The sequence below is a fragment of the Macaca fascicularis genome, chromosome 15 (assembly GCF_037993035.2).
Source record: "Macaca fascicularis isolate 582-1 chromosome 15, T2T-MFA8v1.1".
In the NCBI taxonomy this organism is placed as follows: Eukaryota; Metazoa; Chordata; class Mammalia; order Primates; family Cercopithecidae; genus Macaca; species Macaca fascicularis.
Window position 1 is genome coordinate 11,493,337 of NC_088389.1, and position 24,542 is coordinate 11,517,878.

The window sequence follows — 24,542 nt, forward strand, 5'->3', positions numbered from 1 at the left end:
CACTAGTAAGTGCCAGTGGTGACTGGTAAGCTTAAAAAAAAAAACTGTGAGTGCATGGATTGGTATGCTTGTGTTTCAGTCCATTTCAGTCAGCTCCTTCTAGTTGGCTCTGAGGCTGTGTGCTGTGACAGGATGTTCCAAGTTCATCATATATATTGTTTTTATCCCGTAACTGAACTTCCAGTTTTCTAAGGAGCCTTGCTGTATTTTAGTTGAAAGTGGTATTTCGACACCAATCTGGGCATGCTATATGCTGTTAGTGGGTAATACATCTGAAAATAAGGATACATAAAGATTGTAAGTAAAAGATAATTATGCATATCCAAATTAAAACTTATTTAATTCTGTTAATATCAAACTAAATACACATTAAGGCAGAAAGCGTTATTGTTGTTGTTGTTGTTGTTGTTATTATTATTATTTTGAGACAGTCTTGCTCTGTCGTCCAGGCTGGAGTGCAGTGGCCGATCTTGGCTCACTGCAACCTCTGCCTCCCGAGTTCAAGCGAATCTCCTGCCTCAGCCTCCTGAGTAGCTGGGATTACAGGCACTCACCACCGTGCCCAGCTAATTTTTGTTTTTAGTAGAGACGGGGTTTTGCCATGTTGGCCAGGCTGGTCTCGAACTCCTGACCTCAGGTAACCCGCCTGCCCCAGCCTCCCAAAGTGCTGGGATTACAGGTGTGAGCCACCACACGCAGCTCAGAAAGCATTATTTGAGATAAAAAGGGAATATTTTGGTTCAACAGTAGATACGACAATTCTGAATGCATATACCTAATGAAGTAAAGAGCTGGGCACAGTGGCCTGTGCCTTTGTAGTCTCTGCTATGCAGTAGGCTGAGGCAAGATCACTTGAGCCCAGGAGTTTGAGGCTGTTGTGTGTTATGATCACATATGTGAATAGTCACTGCACTCCAGCCTAGGCGACATTAACAAGACCCTGTCTCTAAATAAATAAATCAAACTGATAGAACTAGAGTATACTTTTTACATATATATGACTTTTGAACAATTAAATCAACAAAGATGAATTTTAAAAAGCAAACCTTAAAAAGAAATACAATTGAAGTAAGTGAACCTAATTATATTTTAAATTGGTCATATACATAACCCACAGAGAAGAAAATGGTACAAGTACTTTTAGAAATAGTAGCCTTGAGGCCGAGACAGGTGGATCACGAGGTCAGGAGATCGAGACCATCCTGGCTAACACGGTGAAACCCCGTCTCTACTAAAAAAAAATACAAAAAACTAGCCGGGCGAGGTGACAGGCACCTGTAGTTCCAGCTACTTGAGAGGCTGAGGTAGGAGAACGGCGTGAACCCGGGAGGCGGAGCTTTCAGTGAGCTGAGATTCGGCCACTGTACTCCAGCCTGGGTGACAGAGCAAGACTCCATCTCAAAAAAAAAAAAAAAGAAAAGAAATAGTAACCTTGGCTGGGCACAGTGGCTCACACCTGGAATCCTAGCACTTTGGGAGGCCAAGGCTGTTGGATCACCTGAGGTCGGAAGTTCGAGACCAGCCTGGCCAACATGGCGAAACCTCGTCTCTACTAAAAATACAAAATTAGTCGGATGTGGTGGCACATACCTGTAATCCCAGCTATTAGGGAGGCTGATGCAGGAAAATTGCTTGAATGCAAGAGGCAGAGGTTGCAGTGAACCGAGATTGCGCCATTGCAGTCCATCCTGGGTGACAGCAGCTAAAATTTGTGAGATTTGTTGTCAGTAGTGGAACTGGCTTAGTATTAGTAGTTCTTAAATGATTTTGTGTATTGTAAAATAGAGCTAATGTGTAAGAAAGCTGGTGTTAGGAGGCAGGGTTCCTTTGTTATGGGAGAAGGGAGTTACATGGGATGGAGTAGGGTGATGAAGAATCCTATGGGGTTGGATTTGCCTTGGAGGAATAACATTTTTTTTTTTTTTAAGACGGAGTCTCGCTCAGTTGCCCAGGCTGGAGTGCAGTGGTGCGATCTCGGCTCACTGCAAGCTCTGCCTCCCGGGTTCACGCCATTCTCCTGCCTCAGCCTCCCAAGTAGCTGGGACTACAGGCGCCCGCTGCCACGCCCAGCTAATTGTTTTTTGCATTTTTAGTAGAGACGGGGTTTCACCGTGTTAGCCAGGATGGTCTTGATCTCCTGACCTCGTGATCCGCCCGTCTCGGCCTCCCAAAGTGCTGGGATTACAGGCGTGAGCCACCGCTCCCGGCCAGAGGAATTAATTTTTTATTTTGAAATAATTGCAGATTTTTTTTAAAAATTGCAAAATTAGTAGAGTTCCTATAACCTTTACCAAGTTTCCTCAAATGTTAACATCTTATGTAAATACAGTACAATGATCAAAACCAGGGTTTTATGTTGGTATGAACTAAGAGTTAATTAGACCTTATTCATATTATACCACTTGTCTGTTTTCTGCTCCAGGGTCCAATCTAGGATCACAAATCCCATTCAGTTGTGAGGCCTTCTTAGTTTCCTTCAGTCTAGAACAATTACGTCCTCATTCTGTCTTTATCTTTCATGGCGTACATGTTTTTAAAGAGTGCTGTCCAGTTACTTTTCAGAATGTCCCTCCATTTGGGTTTCTCTGATACTTCCTTGTGAGTCAAATTCAGATTTTGCATTTTTGCCAAGAAAACATACAAGCCATTTGTGCTCTTCTCAGTCTGTCAGATCGGGAGGTACATGATGTTGATAAATCTCATGCTGGTGATACTAACTTCCATCACTTCGTTACGGTGGCGTCTCATGTATCTGCACTGTAAAGTTACTGTTTTTTCATTTGTAATGAGTGAATGTCCAGTTTCTTGTCCTTTTTTTTTTTTAATGGTTTTTCTTTTTATTTCTTTTCATTTTTGAGGTATTTCTTCAAAATAGTTTTTTATATCCCCAAATAAGTAGCTAATATGTTTAATTCAGTATTCTTTTTTTTGAGATAGAGTCTTACTCTGTTACCCAGGCTGAAGTGCAGTGGTGTGATCTCTGCTCACTGCATCCTTTGCCTCCCAGGTTCAAGTGATTCTCCTGCCTCAGCCTCCCAACCATCTGGGATTACAGGCACGTCCCACCATGCCCAGCTAATGTTTGTATTTTTTTTTTTTTTTTTTGAGGCAGAGTCTCGCTCTGTCGCCCAGGCTGGAGTGCAGTGGCCGGATCTCAGCTCACTGCAAGCTCCACCTCCCGGGTTCAAGCCATTATCCTGCCTCAGCCTCCCGAGTAGCTGGGACTACAGGCGCCCACCACCTCGCCCGGCTAGTTTTTTGTATTTTTTTAGTAGAGACGGGGTTTCACCGTGTTAGCCAGGATGGTCTCGATCTTCTGACCTCGTGATCCGCCCATCTCGGCCTCCCAAAGTGCTGGGATTACAGGCTTGAGCCTCCGCGCCCGGCCTAATGTTTGTATTTTTAGTAGAGACAGGGCTTTGCCGTTTTGGCCAGGCTGGTCTTGAACTCCTGACCTCAGGTGATCCTCCTGCCTTGGTCCTGCAAAGTGCTCGAATTATAGGCGTGAGCCACTGCGCCCAGCCTAATTCAGTATTCTTTTCCTTCCCACTTGTTTTGGGGAGAATTTTCTTTCTTTCTTTTTTTTTTTTTTTTTTTTTGGTTTGTTTTGTTTTTGAAACAGGGTCTGTTTCAACAGCCTGTCGCCCAGGCTGAAGTTCAGTGGCACAGTCACAGCTCACTGCAGCCTCAAAATCCCAGGCTGAGAATTTTCATTAATATGTTGGATCTCTGTTTTCTTATTTTTTTTGTAGTATGGATTTATTAATTTTATTTCTATTTCCGAGGTAATGAGATGGTTTAAGCAATTACAAGTTCAGTGACACCCTTTTTTGCAAGTGTAGTGAAGTCCAGAGTTTGTTCCACTTTTGAGGGTCTTGCAGGACTCTAAATTTTCTCCCCTTTTGGTTCTACTTACAGTATGCAGTTATAAAAGGGTACTTCTCCCTTCTTGTCTTGTCCCTCAGAAGCTTTGAGTTTCAAATACTGCCAGTTCAAACCCCATGAACCATTAAGACCCTGTGCTGTATGCTGTACTGATTTTTGTCAGAGTGCTGCTTTAGTATTTTCACACTTGAGTTGGTCTTACCTTTCTCCTGGTGGATTTGGAGCTGGCTGAGGCTCCTGAGCTCTCTTTTTTTGGGACAGAGTCTTGCTCTGTTGTCCCAGACTGGAGTGCAATGTCGCGATCTCAGCTCACTGCAACCTCCGCCTCCTGCGTTCAAGCAATTCTCCTGCCTCAGCCTCCCAAGTAGCTGGGGTTACAGGTGCCCCACCATGCCCGGCTAATTTTTGTATTTTTGGTAGAGACGTTGTTTCACCATGTTGGCCAGGCTGGTCTCGAACTCCTGATCTCAGGTGATCCGCCTGCCTTGGCCTCCCAAAGTGCTGGGTTTACCGGTGTGAGCTAGTGCGCCTGCGTGGTGTTTTTAATTTTGGTGATTCAAGCGGGTGTGTAGTAGTATGTCATTGTGGTTTTAATTTACTTTTCTAGAATGACTAACAATGTTGAGAATCTTTTCACAGACTTACTGGCAATGTACATATCCCTTCATGTATTTTCCATTTTTACTTGGATTGTTTGTCCTCTTATTTTATTTTATTTATTTTTTTTGAGACGGAGTCTCGCTGTGTCTCCCAGGCCGGAGTGCAGTGGCGTGATCTCGGCTCACTGCAAGCTCCGCCTCCCGGGTTCACGCCATTCTCCCGCCTCAGCCTCCCAAGTAGCTGAGACTACAGGCGCCCGCCACCACGCCCAGCTAGTTTTTTTGTATTTTTAGTAGAGACGGGGTTTCACCATGTTAGCCAGGATAGTCTCGATCTCCTGACCTCGTGATCCACCCGCCTTGGCCTCCCAAAGTGCTGGGATTACAGGCTTGAGCCACCGCGCCCGGCTGTCCTCTTATTTTTACTTATTTTTCAGTTCTTTATATCCTAGAGACAAGTTATTATATTTATATATTGAAAATATTTACTCCTAATCCTTGGCTTACCTTTTAATTTTCCTAACAGTATCTTGCATAGAGCAAAAGTTTTGATTTTGATGGCATCCAGTTTATCAGTTTTTTTCTTTTATGGTTCATGCTTTTTGTGTCCTAAGAAACATTTACCTAACCCACGGTCACAATTTTCTCCTATTTTTTTTTCTAAATTTTATAGTTTAATTTTAGTGTTTATGTTGATGACCATTTCAATTTTATTTTTATATATGACATATGTAAGGATTTAGGGTTTTTTTGCTTTTTTAAAGGTAGAATTCAGACGCAGTGGTTCATACTTGTAATCTCATCACTTTAGGAGGCCACAACAGGAGGATCACTTGAGGCCAGGAGTTTGAGACCAGTCTGGGCAAAATAGCAAGACCCTGTCTCTACAGAACAGTAAAAAAAAGTTAGCTGAGCATGGTGGCACACACCTATGGTCCCAGTGACATGGGAGGCTGAGGCAGGAGGATTTCTTGAGCCCAAGGGTTTAAGGCTGCAGTGAACTGTGATCATGCCACTGCACTCCAGTCTGGGAGATAGAACAAGACCCAGTCTCTACAAAAATAATCAAAAACAATGTGAAAATAGGTCTCAGTTTTAGTGTTACTTCTTAAAAAATGTAGCCTTTCTCATTGAATAACCTTGCCATTCAGTAACTTGGCATATTTGTCAGCATATCAGTTGATCTTGATTGCAGGTCTGCTTTTAGACACTGTTTTCTTTATCTGTGTAGCTGCCTTACACCAATACCACAGTCTCTTATTGTTGCTTTATAAAAAAATACTGAAATTGGATAGTTTAAGCCTTCCAGTTTTGTTCTTTTTAGTTTCTTTTTATTGTCATCAGTTTTAGAATCAACTTGTCAACATTTATAAAAATGCCTGCTGGTTTTTTTTGGTTTTGTTTTTGTTTTTGTTTTTGAGACGAAGTCTCACTCTTGTTGTCCAGGCTGGAGTACAGTGGCGCAATCTTGGCTCACAGCAACCTCCACCTCCCGGGTTCAAGCAATTGTCCTGCCTCACCCTCCCGAGTAACTGGGATTACAGGTGCCTGCAACTGCGCCCGGCTAATTTTTGTATTTTTAGTAGAGATGGGGTTTCACCATGTTGGCCAGGCTGGTCTCAAACTCCTGACCTCAGGTGATCTGCCTGCCTCGGCCTCCCAATGTGGTGGGATTACAGGCGTGAGCCACCATGCCTGGCCTTTTTTTTTTTTTTTTTTTTGAGACGGGGTCTCGCTCTGTCACCCAGGCTGGAATGCAATAGTGCAATCTCAGCTCACGCAAGCTCCGCCTCCCAGGTTCATGCCATTCTCCTGCCTCAGCCTCCCAAGTAGCTGGGACTACCAGTGCCTGCCACCATGCCCAACTAATTTTTTGTGTTTTTAGTAGAGATGGGGTTTCACCGTGTTGGCCAGGATGGTCTCAATCTCCTGACCTCGTGATCCACCTGCCTTGGCCTCCCAAAGTGCTGGGATTACAGCCACGAGCCACCGCGCCCGGCTGCCTGCTGGTATTTTTACTAGGATTGCTTTAACTCTAAAGATTAATTTGGGGAGAGCTGACATTTTAACAGTATTAAGTCTTAGGCCTTGAACTTAGTACATTTCTTCATTTGTTTAGGCTCTCTTCAGTTTCTCTCAACAGTGGCTTGTATTTTTCAGAGTATAGGGCTAGATTCAGCAGTTGGTACTGAACTTTATTCCAGTGCTTTCTCTGTTTTCCTAGTCCCACGTAGTTACCACTTTCTTTTCCCATTTGTTTGAAATGCGTAGAAGTTGCAAAATTCTTGTATGTACAGTCACGAGTCACTTGATGGGGATACGTTCTCAGAAATGTGTCAGGCGATTTCATCATCATGCCAGCTTCTCACGATGTTGGTAACATGTTGGTAACACCTAGGCTATCAATCTGTACAGCATGTTACCGTACTGAATACTGTAGGTAATTGTAACATGGGGAAGTATTCTTGTACTAAACATAGAAAAGATACAATAAAAATACTATCTTATGGGACCACTGTTGTATATATCAGGTCCATCACCACAGCAACATTATGCAGTTTATAACTACTTGGATTTGTTTCCGAATTTTCTTCAGGGATTTTGAAAGTTGGAAACAAATGAGAGAAATTTAGTTAAAAGCCAGAATAGGCTGGGCATGGTGGCTCAACCCTATAGTCCCAACACTTTGGGAGGTCGAGGCAGGCGAATCACAAGGTCAGGAGGTCGAGACCAGCCTGGCCAACACGGTGAAACCCCGTCTCTACTGAAAATACAAAAAAAGTAGCCGGGCGTGGTGGCGGGTACCTGTAGTCCCAGCTACTCGGGGGGCTGAGGCAGGAGAATGGCATGAACCCAGGAGGCAGAGCTTACAGTGAGCCGAGATCGCGCCACTGCACTTCAGCCTGGGTGACAGAGTGAGACCCAGTCTCCAAAAAAAAAAAAAAAAAAACAATAAACCTAAAGGAAAGAAAATGTATTAGCTACTATTTTGGCCTTATGGCAGTTTTGAAGAATACTATATTCTGTAGCTGATATTTTTAATATTTTAAGTTTTTGATTGAATTAGATTACCATTTTAAAGTATATGCTGAGTCCATTAGTGCTGTGTATTTTTGAACTTAATACAAGGATTTAATTTCTTTTAAGTTAATCTTATTTAAAATAATTCTCTTAGAGTTATATAAATTCCAACTTCTTGTTGTTTCATAGTTTATCTGGAAGAATGTGAATTGGCTAAACAGCTTTATCCAAAGGAAAACGATTTGGTGTTTTTAGTTCCTGAGAGAATAAATGAAGAGAAGAAAGATGCAGAGAGAAATGACATACAAGATCTCCACGAATATCATTCTGGTTATGTTCATAAATTTCGCCGCACTTCAGTCAGTAAGTAAATAATGAGACATTGACAGGAAATGTCAGATACAATCTCGTCTTCTAATTTGCTTCTAAATTGTGTATATCAAGTGTATTTGATATACATTTACCAAACATGTTTTTGCTATGTTGATTACTTGCCGTTCAGAGTCTCTTTTCTAGTTTTTCTAGACTTACCTGGAAAAGACCTTGTATTTATTTTTGTAATGTTCTATCCTTTTGTTACATTTCTTTATCCGTCATTGTGTTTGCTATAAAATGGATCATTTGCAGACCATCTGTTGTTTGTTAAATTACATTTCATCCTTAGTTTTGTGGCCAATTACTAATGAGATGACCAAACATGAAACTCACTGTAAGGAATCTGCTTACATCACTTCCATCCATTGTATGTTTCTCCCTAGATAATTTAATAACAAAAATGTTAGCCTAAATTTAATGAATACCAGATGTATGCAGTGATACTTGTCCCCCCCCTTTTTTTTTTTTTTTTGAGATGGAATTTCCCTCTTGTTGTCCAGGCTAGAGTGCAGTGATGCCGTATCGACTCACTGTACTCTCCACCTCTTGGACTCAAGCGATTCTCCTGCCTCAGCTTCCCAAGTAGCTGGGATTGTAGGCATCCGCCACCAGTCCCGGCTAATTTTTTGTGTTTTTAGTAGAGACAGGGTTTTACCATGTTGGCCAGGCTGGTCTTAAACTCCTCACCCCTATCCACCTACCTCCCAAAGTTCTGGGATTACAGGCATGAGCCACCGTGCCCGGCTGAGACTTGTTCTTCTTATGCACATTTATAATCTTCCCTGAAGCCCCAAAAAGTAGTAGAAATTATTCCTTGCTCATCAGAAAATCATGGCTCAGGGATATTAAGTAACCTATTCAAGGCTATCATCAGTGTTAAGTGGTAAGTCCAGAATTGAAACCTGCTTTTGTTGACTGCAAAGTCCACATTGTTTTTCTTTCTTTTTTTTTTTTTTTTTTTTTGAGACGGAGTCTTGCTCTGTCGCCCAGGCTGGGGTGCAGTGGCCGGATCTCAGCTCACTGCAAGCTCCGGCTCCCAGGTTTACGCCATTCTCCTACCTCAGCCTCCCGAGTAGCTGGGACTACAGGCGCCCGCCAACCCGCCCGGCTAGTTTTTTTGCATTTTTTAGTAGAGACGGGGTTTCACTGTGTTAGCCAGGATGGTCTGGATCTCCTGACCTTGTGATCCGCCCGTCTCGGCCTCCCAAAGTGCTGGGATTACAGGCTTGAGCCACCGCGCCCGGCCCCACATTGTTTTTCTTATGACAAACTGCCTTTTGGCAGTTGCAACTTTTTTAGTCTTAGTTATGTGAAGAGAAGAACGTTATTTTATTATTCCTTCTCCTTTTTGCATGATATCTTAAAAGTAGCAATAAAGTGTGTCAACATTGTACTGCATTATAACAGGTGTACCATGTTTATTTGTGTGATCAGGGCCTAATTCTGTAGATACATTTAGGATACGTTTAGAAGAGTTGCAGTGAGGATTGATGTCTTACTCTGTGCTTTTGGCTCCTAAAAACGATTACCTTTGCCAAATATATAGTTCTAAGGCAGTCTCCTTCCCTGAACTCCTCATAGATCAAAATCATCTCTCGGATATCTCCATTTGGAAATATGTTAGACATTTCAAATCCACTAGTCCAAAAGTTAACGCTTGATTTTCTGCCTGACATCTGCACTTCCTTCATTCTTTCCCATCTTGTTAATTGGGGCCTCCATTCTTTCAGTTACTCAGACCAAAAACCTTGGAGTTATCCATGATCCTTACCTTCTCTCACACCTCACTTCTAATTTGTCAGCAGATCTGATTGACTTTTCCTTTGCAATATATCCCAAATCCAGTTCCCACGTCTACTAGTGTATCCTGGTCCAAGCTGTCATTAACTTTTACCTAAATTACTATGGTAACCTTGTAAGTGGTCTTTTTGTTTCTGTACTTTTATTATTGTTGTTATTCTTTGTTCTGAGGTAAGAGTGGTTCTTTCAGTTTGTGAGATAGAGCATGTTATTTCCCTACACAGAGTGCCCGATGGTTTTCTACCTGATCCTGAATAGCGTTCAGAGTCATTACTGCGATCTGCACAGCCCTATAAAATACAGCCCATTTTACTCTGAGTCACTAAGCATTCTTCTCCCTATTTTTCCTTCTAGCCATGTTAGCCTTCTCCCTATTTCTAAAATATTCCTGGCACATCTCTGTCTTCAAAGATCTTTGCAGTTGCTGATTTTCTGTGTGTAGCATTGTTTACCCCCTGCTAAGTGCATACTCCCTTACTTCAAGTCTCTGCTCAAATATTTCTTCAGGAAGACCTTCCTGGACCAGCCTATCCGCCTCCATCCCCATCACTTCCTCCCTTTGTCTGTTTTCTTTAGAGCACTTACTACCACTTGACGTATTTATTTGGTTGTCTGCCTCCCTCTTCTAGAAAATAAGCCTCTGGAGGACAGAACGTTACTGGGTTCAGGAAGCAGTCCATAAATATTTATTGGGTAAATTATGTAAATAATATCCAAAAATAATGTTAAAATTACCTAATTCTGCATGACCTTTTAAACTAGGCAACACATTATTCAGTGATAACTGAAGTTGCTTTTTCTCTTTCTTAATGATAGTGCGTAATGGGAAAGCTGAATGTTACCTTTCCATCCAGACTCAAGAGAATTTTCCGGCCAATTTAAACGAACTTGTGAATTGTATTGTAATCAGTTCTCTGGTAACGACACAAAGGAAGTTGAAAGCCATGTCTCTGTTGGGTAGTCGGAACCAACTGGCTAGAGCTGTTCTGAATCCAAACCCTATGGACTTCTGTACAAAAGATTTACTAACTACAACATCTGAGAGAATTGTGAGTGATGATTATATGATACTAGATAATTTCATGTTAGGATGCTAAAGCATCATATTTTTAGCTGCTACATATTCCTTTATGTCTACAACAAAGACATGTTCACGGTGAACAGTTTAGTGTTAGTTTTCTTTAATATTGCAGAGTAGTAATTGAGGTTAGTCGGCTCACCTCGGGAAAAGGTACAGTACAATGAGAGTTGAAGGTTGCTGGAAGAGCAACATTAAAATGTTAGCTCAGCAGCCTACTTAATGTGCATTCGATGAGAAGTCTCAGGTTTAGTGGTGTTAAATTTACATTTGAATAATTGATGGAGAATTGGCTGGTATTGTTGGAAATGCAAAGATGTCATCTGAACATGTGAAGCTGTATATAAACCCTGCAAAATTAACACAGAGAAATGCAAAAAGAAAGTAATATTTTTTGAAACTCTACTGTATGCTATGGCTTTCATGTGCATAATATCTCAGTCTATTCTCACTTTCAAGGAATCCTAGATTTAATGAGTAACAGAGGCTAAGGCTTAGGTTAGGAGTGTAGTGACCCAACTTGTAAGTGAGTGAAGCTTAGACTCAGATCTGACCCTGAAATCCACGTTTGTTCCCCTGTACACATGTGTTAGGAAATACATAGTCTCGGGATGTTTTCACTAAGGAGAAAATTGACTAAAGAAGGAAGAAAAACAGAGTAGTAAAAAGAAAAGGTGTGGATTAGTAAATGCAGTTTATTGTAGTTATCTTTGTAAGAATAAAACACAAAAATACGGTTGTGGTATTTGTAAGTACTTGAAGCCTTACAGACACTAATTAGTAATTAGTAATGAGCTTTCTTTCCAGCAGTGAACGTGTTTTTAGATTAAGGGTTACTTTGGTGCCCTTATCTTGTCTGACCATAACCAAAGCTTTTGTCTGAAGCATTGAAAGAGATTTGAACAGGTCTTTTTCATGGTCTTCCTTTCAAATTCCACTACAGAAACAGCAACTCATTCTCAAAAATGTGTTTTTATATAGATTGCTTACTTAAGAGATTTCAATGAAGACCAAAAGAAAGCAATAGAAACTGCATATGCTATGGTGAAACACTCACCATCAGTTGCCAAAATCTGCTTGATTCATGGACCACCTGGAACAGGAAAATCAAAAACTATTGTTGGCCTCCTCTATTGTCTACTGACAGAGGTAGGTATGGGTGAGGGCACTGATGCTGTTAACTAGATGCATCATTTTACTTTTACTTGAGTTACCTGACATGTAAATAAGTATTAATATGCCATGTCTTCTTTGCTGTGTGTGTATTTTTTATATTGTGTGTAACTGTGTCAGAGACAAGGGTGGCAGAGGGGCAGAGGAAGGGAAGGTTATGAGAAGTAAAAAGAGGAAAAAAACCACTATTTTATGGGAAACAAATCGTAAGGATGAGAATGATGACCTTCAGGCTTCACTGTAGGCCACAGCTAATACTGTGAATGCTGGGCTACATTTTGGTTGGATCGTGGGTTTTTTTTTTTTTTTTTTTGAGATAGTGTCTCGCTATCATCCAGGCTAGGGTGCAGTGGCACGATCTCGGCTCACTGCAATATCCGCCTCCCATGTTCAAGTGATTCTCCTGCCTCAGCCTCCCGAGTACCTCCCGAGTAGTTGGGACTACAGGCATACACCACCACCCACAGCTAATTTTTGTATTTTTAGTAGAGACAGGGTTTTGCCATGTTGGCCAGGCTGGTCTCAAGCTCCTGACCTCAAGTGATCTGCCTGCCTCAGCCTCCCAGAGTGCTGGGATTACAGGCGTGAGCCACCGTGCCTGGCCTGGATTGAGTATTGATTAAAGTACGTGGATGATAAAGTAAGGCTCAGAGCAGTTATGACAAATTTTTTTGCTAGAGTAATTTAAAATATCAGTGTAAGATGTAGATGCTTTTATTTTAACTTTATTATGAGAACTTTCAAAAATACATGGAAGTAAAGACAAACTTTAAAGCTATATAATAGAGCTCACCCATATTTTTTGTGTGTTTGTTTGGTATGTGTATGTGGCAAACTGTAGAACCAGAGGAAGGGGCATTCAGACGAAAACTCCAATGCCAAAATCAAACAAAACCGTGTCCTCGTGTGTGCACCTTCCAATGCAGCTGTTGATGAACTCATGAAAAAAATTATTCTTGAATTCAAAGAAAAATGTAAAGACAAGAAGAATCCTTTAGGTATGATACTTTTGTGGATTTTTAGCTTGTTTTTGTTTTCAGTGTTAAGTGTAGGCAACTTTGAATGACAAAGGAAAGAGCAAGTCAGTCCTGGTAATAGCTTCTACTTGAATCTGTGGCTTGTTAGTTCATTTAGCAAGTATTTCATTGAACATTTACCCTGTGCCAGGTACTGAGGTTTCATCAGTGAAGACTTCAAGGAGACACACGGTCTAGTGAGGAAGTAGGTCAATATAGAGTGTGATAAGTTCCACAGTGGGGCTAAAATGTGGGGTATTTCAGACACCTTAGAGGGACCCCAGTTCAATTGTGTGAGGGTTAGAGAAGGGCAGTTAGGAATTAGCCACAGGAAGTAGAGGGTTAGGGAATACTTGAGCGCAGAGATTGCCATAAAAAAAAAGAATCAGGGCAAAAGAGCCTCAGATGGTTCATGAGGTTCCTAGAGCATTAGGTGGCGGTGAAAGATGAGACTTTGAGTAAGCACAGGCTTAGTGAAAACAATCATTGTTTACAGTCACTGAGTGTTGGCTGTGTGTCAGTAATTCTCAAAATAATCCCAGGAACTTGGTGTTAACCCTACCATCTGTATTTTGTAGGTGGGGAAACTGAAGCTGAGAAATGTTAATTACACTAGAGGGATAACTTTTTTTGGTAGAATGTACATGATAATGAGCATTACAACGAATGATTCAGGGCACTGAAGTGAAGATGTGAAATTATTTCTTTTTTTAACTTTAACACTCATTTTTCGTATCACTCGTATTGAGTGGTATAGTTAAGGCTTTGTATTTGATGACCTTTCCAAGCTCGTATGTCTTGTCTTCCCTACCAAATTTAATTTTCCTTAAGGATACCTAACAGGGCCTTTTAACAGGATTTGATTTAGCAGACTCCAAATACAGTGACTTAAATATAATAGAAGTTTACTTCTTTCTTTTTGTTAAAAAGCCCAGAGTTGGGCAGTTAAGAACTGGTACCAGAGTCACTGGTTTGGCGACTCTGCCTTAGAGAGTCCTTGGAGACCCAGGCTCCATGTGGTTGCTCCACCATGGGTGGCCTCTATTCTCGAGTGCACCTGTGGTCAGGATAGCTGCTCCAGCTCCAGCAAACATGAGGAAAAGATGAAGATGGGGGAGAGGGAACATTCTAGCCAAGTTATAAGGAAAGTTTCTAGGTCCTGCCAATAGCACCTCTGCTTATTTTCTTTTGGCCACACCGATGTATAAGAGAGGCTGGAACATGTCATCTTTATTCTGAGGGATCACACATGTTTTTCCTTATATCACATATGTATTACATACACATAGAATTCATTTGCTCTTAAAACATACAATACATTGTCAATCTCTGATTTACATTTTTCCACTTGCCTTTACATTTGTGAGATTGATATTGTGAATAGCTGCTGTCACTCATATTAACTGCTATAGTGTGTTTCATTGAAGGCATGCAAAATTTACTCATCGATAATTTAGTTTCTTTTCAATTTTTTATTTCAAACTTGAGATGAGCATTAAAAAAGTTTACTAAAACATGGGTCTTTAGCATATGTATATCTCGAAGTGAAAATGTGGGGGTTCAAGAGTTTGTACATCTTCAGTTTTCTAGGTAGTACCAAATTCTTGAAAGTGATTGTACCAGTTATGCTCCCAAGAGCAGTCTCTGTGCAGCATGCAGTTGGTAGTTTCCATTTGCCTTTCCCTAATGGCGTGAGCTTAAGCTGCTTTTCAGGTGTATTGACTGCACAGCTGGGCCAGGACTAGGGTGAGGCAAACGAGGTGTCTAGGTTGGATTTTTTAATTTTAATTTTAATTTTTATTTTTTTGAGACGGAGTCTCGCTCTGTCGCCCAGGCTGGAGTGCAGTAGTGCGTTCTCGGCTCACTGCAAGCTCCGTCTCCCGGGTTCACGCCATTCTCCTGCCTCAGCCTCCCGAGTAGCTGGGACTACAGGTGCCCGCCACAACGCCTGGCTAATTTTTTGCATTTTTTTAGTAGAGACGGGGGTTTCACTGTGTTGCCCAGGATGGTCTCGATCTCCTGACCTCATGATCCATCCACTTCGGCCTTCCAGAGTGCTGGGATTACAGGTGTGAGCCACGCGCCCAGCTTTATTTTTTTTTTTTTTAATTAGAGAGCAGCCCAGGTGCAGTGACTCACACTGGTAATCCCAGCACTTTGGGATGTCAAGGTGGATGGATCACCTGAGGTCAGAAGTTCGAGACCAGCCTGACCAACATGGTGAAACTCTGTCCCTACTAAAAATACAAATTAGCCGCACGTCGTGGCATGGGCCTGTAATCTCAGCTTCTTGGGAGGCTGAGGCAGGAGAATCACTTGAACCTGGGAAGTGGAGGTTGCAGTGAGCCGAGATCGCGCCCTTGCACTCCAGTCTGGGCAACAAGAGTGAAGCTGTCTCTAAGAATAAATAAGAGAGCAAATGATATCCTCTCTGAGTAGAGAGACCTTTTTTCTTTTTCAGTACTTTCATTTTCACTTTCCAGTGGTCTTGGGTCTCCTTTAAGGAAATGACTTGAACATCTCTCCATTAAGTATATTTCTGGGTTTTGTGTATACCTGTTAGTAGGGTAAAGAGTTGCTTTCTCATTAGCGTTTTTATCATGAATGGGTGTTGAATTTTATTGCATGCTTCAAATGGTAATGAAATTTTTCTTTAATCTGTTAATATGGTAGATTACAATGTTTTTCTGATGTTAAAATATCTTTGATTCTTACAGAATAAGGTCACCTTGGTGTCTTGTATTAGTTTTTAATACACTGCTAGATTGCTAGTGTTTTATTTAGGACTTTGAAATTAATGTTCATCAATGAGGCCAGCCTGTAATTTTTGTTACACTGTATTTGTCTAGTTTTAGTATTGAAGTTACACAGGCTTTAAAAAATTATTTGGGGCCTGGTGTGGTGGCTGACACCTGTAATTCCAGCACTTTGGGAGGCTGAGGCGGGCGGATCACGAGGTCGGGAGATTGAAACCATCCTGGCTAACATGGTGAAACCCCCTCTCTACTAAAAATACAAAAAATTAGCCGGGCATGGTGGCGGGCACCTGTAGTCCCAGCTACTTGGGAGGCTGAGGTAGGAGAATGGCATGAACCTGGGAGGCGGAGCTTGCAGTGAGCCGAGGTCGTACCACTGCACTCCAGCCTGGGTGATAGAGCGACACTGCATCTCAAAAAAAAAAAAAAAAAAAAGAGTTGGGAATTTTTTTGTTGTTATTTGGAAGGTTTTGTATAAGACAACTTGTCTATTTCTTGAAGGCTGATTTGTTATTAGTATTGTTTTATTTTGTATTTGTTGTCTTTTTTTAACAGTGAGTAAATTTCTGTTTACTGTTTAAATGTCATTAATGATTATAAGTCTATTCATGTTTTCTAGTTTGGAGTCAGTTTTGCTAATTCATATTTTTCAAGAAAAATTTCTACTTCAACTAAGGTTTTTGTATGTATTGACTGAAAATGGTTCATTGTATTCTCATATTTAAAATCTCAACTGTATTTGTGGTTGGATACCCTTTGTCATGTGTTGTTTATTGTATTTTTTTTTTTTTTTTTTTTTTTTTTTTGAGACGGAGTCTCGCTCTGTCACCCAGGCTGGGGTGCAGTGGCCGGATCTCAGCTCACTGCAAGCTCCGCCTCCCGGGTTTACGCCATTCTCCAGCCTCAGCCTCCCTAGTAGCTGGGACTACAGGCGCCCGCCACCTCGCCCGGCTAGTTTTTTGTATTTCTTAATTGAGACGGGGTTTCACCGTGTTAGCCAGGATGGCCTCGATCTCCTGACCTCGTGATCCGCCCGTCTCGGCCTCCCAAAGTGCTGGGATTACAGGCTTGAGCCACCGCGCCCGGCCATATTGTATTTTTTAAAATTGAGAGAGGTCTCAATTTTTAAATTGAGGGGAGGGTTGTTTCTGGAAAGTGGTTTTTTTTTTAGAACCATTGGATATTTTATTAACTTATAATAGCTGTTATTAACAAGAGCTTATTATGTGCCAAGTCCTATGTGCCCCTCTCATTTAATTTCCATAGTAACTTTGAGGTGATTTTTTTTTTTTTCTTTTTAAGACAGAGTCTCTCTCTGTCGCTCAGACTGGGGTGCATCGGCATGATCATGGCTCACTGCAGCCTCGCCCTCCTGGGCTCAAGTGATCCTCCTGCCTCACCCTCCCAAGTAGCTAGATCTGCAGGTTTGCCACCACACTGGGTTAATTTTTAAATTTTTCTTGTAGAGACAGGGTCTCATCATGTTGCCCAGGCTGGCTTCAAGCAATCCTGTTGCCTCAGCCTCCCAAGGTGCTGGGATCACAGGCATGAGACACTGCCCCGACCACATTTGCTGTATTATGTATTTATTCCCTAAATGCACATGTGACACAGGCTTAGGGGTGGGAAAGTACAAGGAGAACATTTATTTTTTCTAAGCCAGAAAAAATAAAGTATTTAAAAATTATTTTATCTAAATCAATAATTAATAGATGGAATTAAATTTAATTAAATTGCTTGATTAGTAGTTTATATTTTAATTAAAATCATTTTTCATGGCCCACCTGAGCCCAAGCCAAGATAATCACACTTGTTTTTAATTCTTCCACCTCTTCCAGGCCCCCCTACTTTCTTGTGGGCATTACCAAGCTCCCATTGTAGAAATTTCTATGTTTTTATTGGAATGGTAGCTTTGGCGATGTCAAACTCATAGAATTTTAAAGTCTGTTCCTTTCACTGAATGTAAATTATCCCTCAAGAATGTTAAAGAACAAAACAGACACCCAGGTACCTAGACACTGCTGCCCAGCCTTGCTCCCTTATGGGTGCTACAACAGCTCAGGGGCTTTCAAATCTGGTTTTCAGCTCTCTGGTTTTGGCCTCTAGGGATTTCTCTTAACATTCTCCTGAGCTTACCCAGCGATGTAAAGGATGTCTGTTATAATTTGTGGAACATTTCTGGGTGCTTATAGTAGGTGGGTTTCCAGGTCATCTCATCTACCTTTCTAGTGGAAACATAAGTGAATTAAGAAGTTTTCAGGCCGGGCGCGGTGGCTCATGCCTGTAATCCCAGCACTTTGGGAGGCCGCGGCGGGTGGATCACGAGGTCAGGAGATCGAGACCATCCTGGCTAACACGGTGAAACCTCGTCTCTACTAAAAATAGAAAAAATTAGCCAGACGTGGTGGCGGGCGCCTGTAGTCCCAGCTGCTCGGGAGGCTGAGGCAGGAGATCGGCATGAACCCGGGAGGCAGAACTTGCAGTGAGCCGAGATCACGCCACTGCACTCCAGCCTGGGCGACAGAGCGAGACTCCATCTCAAAAAAAAGAAAAAAGTTTTCAAACCCTGAAGTAAATGTTGGCCTTAAATTTAGGAAAATGAGCTGAACTGGGGTAAAAAATATGCTGTAGATAACTGTAAAAATAAGCCATTCATTTTTCATATAATCATTGTATTTATTATGTACCCACCACTCTTCTAGGTGGTGATCAAAACAAAACTCTATTATTTTGGGACTTAATATTTAAAGGATGGAGATAGACAGTAAACAAATAACTGTGACGTGTCCAATTGGAATAAATGCTGACAAATGCTACATGATTGCATAATTTAGCCCAGTGATATAGTGGGGAATATTTATTTATTTATTTATTTGTGAGACTGGTCTCGCCTCCCCTGCTCAAGCAATCCTCCTATCTCTGCCTTCCAAGTAGCTGGGACCACAGGGGGAGGCCACCACGCCGGGCCAATTTTTGTCATTTTTGATAGAGGTGGAGTTCCACCATGTTGCCCAGGCTGGTCTCAGACTCCTGGATTCAAGCAGTCTGCCTACCTTGGCCTCCCAAAGTGCTAGGATTACAGCCCTGAGCCGCTGCACCTGGCCTTAGTGGGGAAATTTTTTTTTTTTTTTTTTTGAGATGGAGTCTCGCTCTGTCTCCCAGCCTGGAGTGCAGTGGTGCAATCTTTGGCTTACTGCAACCTCCACCTCCTGGGTTCAAGCAATTCTCCTGCCTCAGCCTCCCGAGTAGCTAGGATTACAGGCATGTGCCACTATGTCCAGCTAATTTTTGTATTTTTAGTAGAGACGGGGTTTCACCATGTTCTCCAGGCTGGTCTCGAACCCCTGACCTCATGATCCACCTGCCTTGGCCTCCCAAACTTCTGGGATTACAGGCATGAGCCACTGTGCCCAGCCTTATAGTGGGGAATTTTTAGATAAAATAATAACACATGGGGAAAAAAAAAGACAAATAAAGGTGTTTTTTTAATTTGTTTGTGTTTTTGAGATGGAATCTTGCTCTGTCACCCAGGCTGGAGTGCAGTGGTGCAATCTTTGGCTTACTGCAACCTCCACCTCCTGGGTTCAGGCAACTTTCTGCCTCAGCCTCCTGAGTAGCTAAGATTACAGGTGCGTGCCACCATGACTGGCTAATTTTTGTATTTTTAGTAGCCACCATGACTGGCTAATTTTTGTATTTTTGGTAGAGATGGGGTTTTGCCATGTTGGCCAGGCTAGTCTCAAACTCCTGACCTCAAGTGATTTGCCCACCTCTGTCTCCCAAAGTGCTGGGATTATAGGCGTGAGCCACTGTGCCCGGCCAGAAAAAAGATTTTAAAAAAACCCAATAGAAGAAATTATAATAAAAGAAAAAAAATTAAAACGAAAAGGACAAGAAAAAAGCAAAAAGAAATGTGTTAACCTGAGATTAAAACGTGGTTAATAAACAGGCAAGTTAAATTGATTTTTATAGTTTTTGCAATTACTATATCCAAGAATTTCTATCATCTTGTGTCCCTTACTTTCTAGACTATCAAGGTGAGGTGGAACATAGTTTTAAAAACTTTATCCTGAGTATTCTACAAAAGAAGACTCGATGGTCACATAAGATTCTGTTCTGAAAATTACATATTAATATATAACATATAAAAGTTCTTGAAATATTCTGCGGTTAAGAGTGTTGGAGACCAGCCTCGACACCACCCGCAGGGTACGCGAAATTCGGTGGTGACAAAGGAATGAGAAGAGACAGGTTAAGAGTTCATAAAGGAGGGCGCCAGGGGGCCAGAGCAAATCAGAGGCTATAAAGGCGCCAAGCTCTGATCTCCACACTATTTATTGAGTACAATCACTTAGATTTAAGAAGCAGGTGTTCAGGGGTGAAATGGTGAAAGCAGGGCGGTGTGTCATACACCTAATCTGTAGCAGTGGTGGTTTAGGTAAATTTCGTTGTGCTGAACAGTATAAACTTAACTACTGATTTATTTTTTAACTAATTGGAGAGCAGCTGTGGGGAGTGGCCCTAACTAGGAGCCAGCATATCTGGCCACATTCTGGTGCTTCAAAGGAGTGTCTTTCTCCTTGAGCACAGTGTTTATAGATAGGAGAGCAGGTCACGTTCTGGTCATGGGAACATGATGGCAATTAGAAGGCTTTCCTCCTCAGAGACCTCTTGTGGCTTTCCACAACTTATTGTTCCATACTTGTATGGCCAGTTTATGCAGGCACCCCACAAGCCCTTTTCCCAACATAAGAGAACTGCTTCATTTTTTTATCTCAACATTTTTCTTGAATCTATTTTGCTGTGGAATGTTCTACTGAACATAGTTTGAAAATGTTACTATAGTAGAATCTCAACTCTGCAGTGTACTGTTTAGATGACCTTGCTAGCTTTTATTAGGTAGAAATGATAAGTACTTGCCATATAGGGTTGTTAGGAACAATATCTGAAATAATGTATAAGAAGTTTGTGGTATAGTTCCGGGTGTCTAGTTAATTGGAAGTTCATATTCGCTCCCTTCTCTGATTATTAACATTTACTTAGAAATATAGATACTATGTATAGAGACAGGATGGATCAGCAGTGTCCTTATTAGTCCTTAACTGTGATTCTTATCAACAGGAAACTGTGGAGATATAAATTTAGTACGACTGGGTCCAGAAAAGTCTATTAATAATGAGGTTCTGAAGTTCAGTTTGGACAGCCAAGTAAACCACAGAATGAGTAAGTACTGAATGTGGTATATACTAGTGTTTTCTCTGTTTCATTTGGTGGAAAATTACTTGGGCACTAAAGGTAATTTGAAGCCTCCAGAATTAGTCTGGCTTTGGGAACTAATTTTCCTTCTCATTGTGTTGTATATATTTGTGAGTTTGTTAGAATTAGAATAGCATATAATTTTTTATTTGTTATTTTTATTAGAAAAAGATTTACCTTCTCATGTTCAGGCGATGCATAAAAGAAAGGAATTTCTAGATTATCAGTTGGATGAGCTTTCCCGGCAGCGAGCTCTATGTCGAGGTGGACGGGAAATACAGGTATCTTTGCATTTCTTAAATAACGTTCTTTAAATAATAACTCAGGTATACAAACTAGTTAACACGGTTTTTTTTTCTTTTCTTTTCTTTTTTTTTTTTTTGAGACAGAGTCTTGCTCTGTCTCCCAGGCTGGAGTGCAGTAGCACAATCCTGACTCACTACAGCCTCAACTTCTTGTGTTCAGGTGATTCTCCTGCCTCAGCCTCCCAAGTAGCTGGGATTACAAACATGGGCCGCCACACCCAGCTAATTTTTTGTATTTTTAATGGAGTTGAGGTTTCACCATGTTGGCCAGGCTAGTCTCAAACTCTCGGCCTCAAGTTGATCTGCCCACCTCAGCATCCCAAAGTGCTGGGATTGCGGGCGTGAGCCATTGCGACTAGCCTAATTAATGAGTATTTAATGCCCTTTATTTATTGGGGAATGGCATGATTCGTGTATAAAAATGTGTACTAAGATGCTAAAAATGTGTCTCAGGTTAACACATTTCTTTCTGCTTTTTTTTTTGTCCTTTTGGTTTTAATTTTTTTTTCAGTTTTTATTAAAATTTCTTTTTTTTTAATCTTTTAAAAAACGTTTTTGTAAAGGGCAAGATAATCCAGTAGAGATTTTAGACTTTGCAAGCCATATGGTTGGTTTCTGTTGCAGCTATTCAACTCTGCTTTTGGTAGCACAAAGGCAGCCATAGATAATACATAAATAAATGGATGTGGCTGTGTTCCAGGAGAACTTTACTTACAAAAATAGATGGGATGTTGCATTTTTGTTTATTTTTGAGATAGGATCCCACTTTGTGGCCTAGGCTGTAGTGCAGTGGTGCAGTGGTGCAGTTGTTCAATTTAGCCTCAAGCTCTTGGACTCAAGTGAGCTGTCTTTCTGTGTCAGCCTCTTGAGTAGCTGGGACTACAGCTGTGTGCCATCATGCCTGGCTAATTTTTTTGTGTGTTTTCTGTAGAAACTGGGTCTTGCCATGTTGCCCCGGGTGGTCTGAACTTCTTGCCTCAAGCAGTCCTCTCACCTTAGCCTCCCAAAGTACCAGGATTACAGGCATGTGTCCCTGCACGTGGCCTTGCATTTGGCTTATAGGCTGTACTGCCTTATATTAAAGCTATACTGAGTTTATTAGTTATCTTTCAGTTGCATGTTGAGCCCAGTTCAAATTAGGTTAGACAGAAAGGGAATTAGCTTCAGTATGGGTGGATCCAGAGGCTCAAATGACATCATCATTTCTCCAGTCCATAATTTGTTTTTCTGTGTGTCAGCCATTTCTTCTTCGGGAGAAGGTGAGTGTCACCATCTCAGGGCTTCCACCATCTCAACTTAGAAACCCCATAGGGAGAGAAGGTCTTTCTCTTAGCATCCATATATCCAAAGAAGCAGTTAGTTTAGTCCCTGGGTGAGCAAGCAGGTCTAATCCGTATTTTTAAGAAGATGGGTGCCATGATTGGCCAGGCCTGTGTTAGATGCCCATCACTGTGGCCAGAGGAATGGTTGGGGTGTGATTTACAGCCTCATTTGAATCACCTGGAAGTTAAGGGCGGTGCGATGCTCCCAGGGCTGGAATGCTAAGCAGACTACTCACGTGCAGCGCACAGGACACAGCTGAGTCTTAGCAGCTTACAGAATGCGTCAGGACTCTAGTGGTAAAGAGGAAATAAACTGGGTAAACACATTTTTCATTGGTAAAATACAGGCTCTTTTAAAATTAGAGGCAGTCCATTGGAAGGCATTTAAAAATGCTTAGTTTAGTTTTAATTATGACGTTTGAATTTTTTCCAGAGGCAAGAATTAGATGAAAACATTTCCAAAGTTTCTAAGGAAAGGCAGGAACTTGCTTCTAAAATTAAAGAGGTAAGTAGTTCACCTGTAGCATTTTCTTAATTTTGTTTTATTATTATTATTTTTTATGTAAATATGACTGTTCAGACAAGCTATGGGCTTTATTTTTTTTGGAGACAGAGTCTTACTCTGTCTCTCAGGCTGGAGTGGAGTGGCATGATCTCAGCTCACTGCAACTTCAGCTTCCCGTGTAGCTGGGATTACAGGCGTGCACCACCATGCCTGGCTAATTTTTTTTTTTTTTTTTTTGAGATGGTGTCTGGCTCTGTCACCAGACTGAAGTGCAGTGGCATGATCTCGGCTCACTGCAGCCTCCACCTCCCGGGTTCAAGCGATTCTCCTGCCTCAGTCTCCCGAGTAGCTAGGTTTACAGGCATGTGCCACCACGCGCAGCTAAGTTTTGTATTTTTAGTAGAGACGGGGTTTTACCATGTTGGCCCGGATGGGCTTTATCTCGTGATGTCGTGATCCTCCTGCCTCAGCCTCCCAAAGTGCTAGGATTATAGGCGTGAGCCACCACACCTGGCCTTTTTTTTTGAGACAGAGTCTCACTCTGTCACCAGGCTGGAGTGTAGTGGCACGATCTCAGTTCACTGCAACCTCTGCCTCCCGGGTTCGAGCAATTCTCCTGCCTCAGCCTCCTAAGTAGCTGAGACTGCAGGCGCATGCCACCACCCCCAGCTAAATTTTGTATTTTTAGTAGAGATGGGGTTTCACCGTGTTGACCAGGATGGTCTCGATCTCATGACCTTATGGTCTGCCCACCTCCTCCCTAAGTGCTGGGATTACAGGCGTGAGCCACCACGCCAGGCCCTTTTTTTCCGTGTTTTTAATAGAAACGCAGTTTCACCATGTTGGCCAGACTGGTCTGGAACTTCCAACCTCAAGTCATCTGCCCATCTCAGCCTCCCAAAGTGTTGGCTTTACAGGCATGAGTCACCATGCCCAGCCAGCTATGGGCTTTTCTCAGTTACATTTTAAATTGTTATGAAAAATTATAAACTTCTGTGGAAATGGAGAAAATGGTGTAACAACATTTGCATTATTTTCTTTAACCTAAGAATGAATTCTTAACACCATCTAAGATTTCTGAGAAAGAGGTGGTTATAAATTATCTTTTTTCTGTTTTAGGTCTCGATAAATATTTAAATTCCTTCTTATGAGGTGCTCTATTTCTGCTTCCCACAGACTGCAAAAAAACAATTATCATCAGATAAACAGTTAATGAAACTAGCTTTATGGGTGTTTTCCATATTAAAAAAAAAAAGGTCATGTGTGTGAGCTTTAGGATGAGGGTGGCAACTGTGAGCCCTCCAGAGCTCCAACCTGGGCGCAAGTAGAGTGATGATGGGCAGAATTTGGCATAAGAAAGTACAGCACTTTGATTTTTGGTTTTTGTTTTTTGCAATTCTTGGCTTAGGGCATAAACTCCTTGTACTTGCGTTAGATCATAAGGCTCCTGT

At 41.6% G+C, this 24,542-nt stretch overlaps 1 protein-coding gene across 21 annotated transcripts in view; it reads left to right on the forward strand.

The window, feature by feature from the left end:
• SETX (senataxin) overlaps nt 1–24,542 on the forward strand; it is a 101,272-nt gene that overhangs the window by 52,256 nt on the left and 24,474 nt on the right. For 20 of the 21 annotated variants that reach the window (XR_012424215.1, XR_012424213.1, XR_012424214.1 and 17 more), the window contains 7 exons: nt 7,695–7,868; nt 10,497–10,729; nt 11,740–11,907; nt 12,773–12,929; nt 20,825–20,926; nt 21,125–21,240; nt 23,020–23,091. Coding sequence is in view for 17 of the 21 variants with exons in the window: in XM_074016182.1 (XP_073872283.1) it covers nt 7,695–7,868; nt 10,497–10,729; nt 11,740–11,907; nt 12,773–12,929; nt 20,825–20,926; nt 21,125–21,240; nt 23,020–23,091 (1,022 nt within the window). In the remaining 4 variants the exon portion in view is untranslated. Of the gene's footprint in view, nt 1–7,694; nt 7,869–10,496; nt 10,730–11,739; nt 11,908–12,772; nt 12,930–20,824; nt 20,927–21,124; nt 21,241–23,019; nt 23,092–24,542 lie in introns of those variants that run through there. The other variant, XR_012424216.1, reaches the window with a different exon arrangement.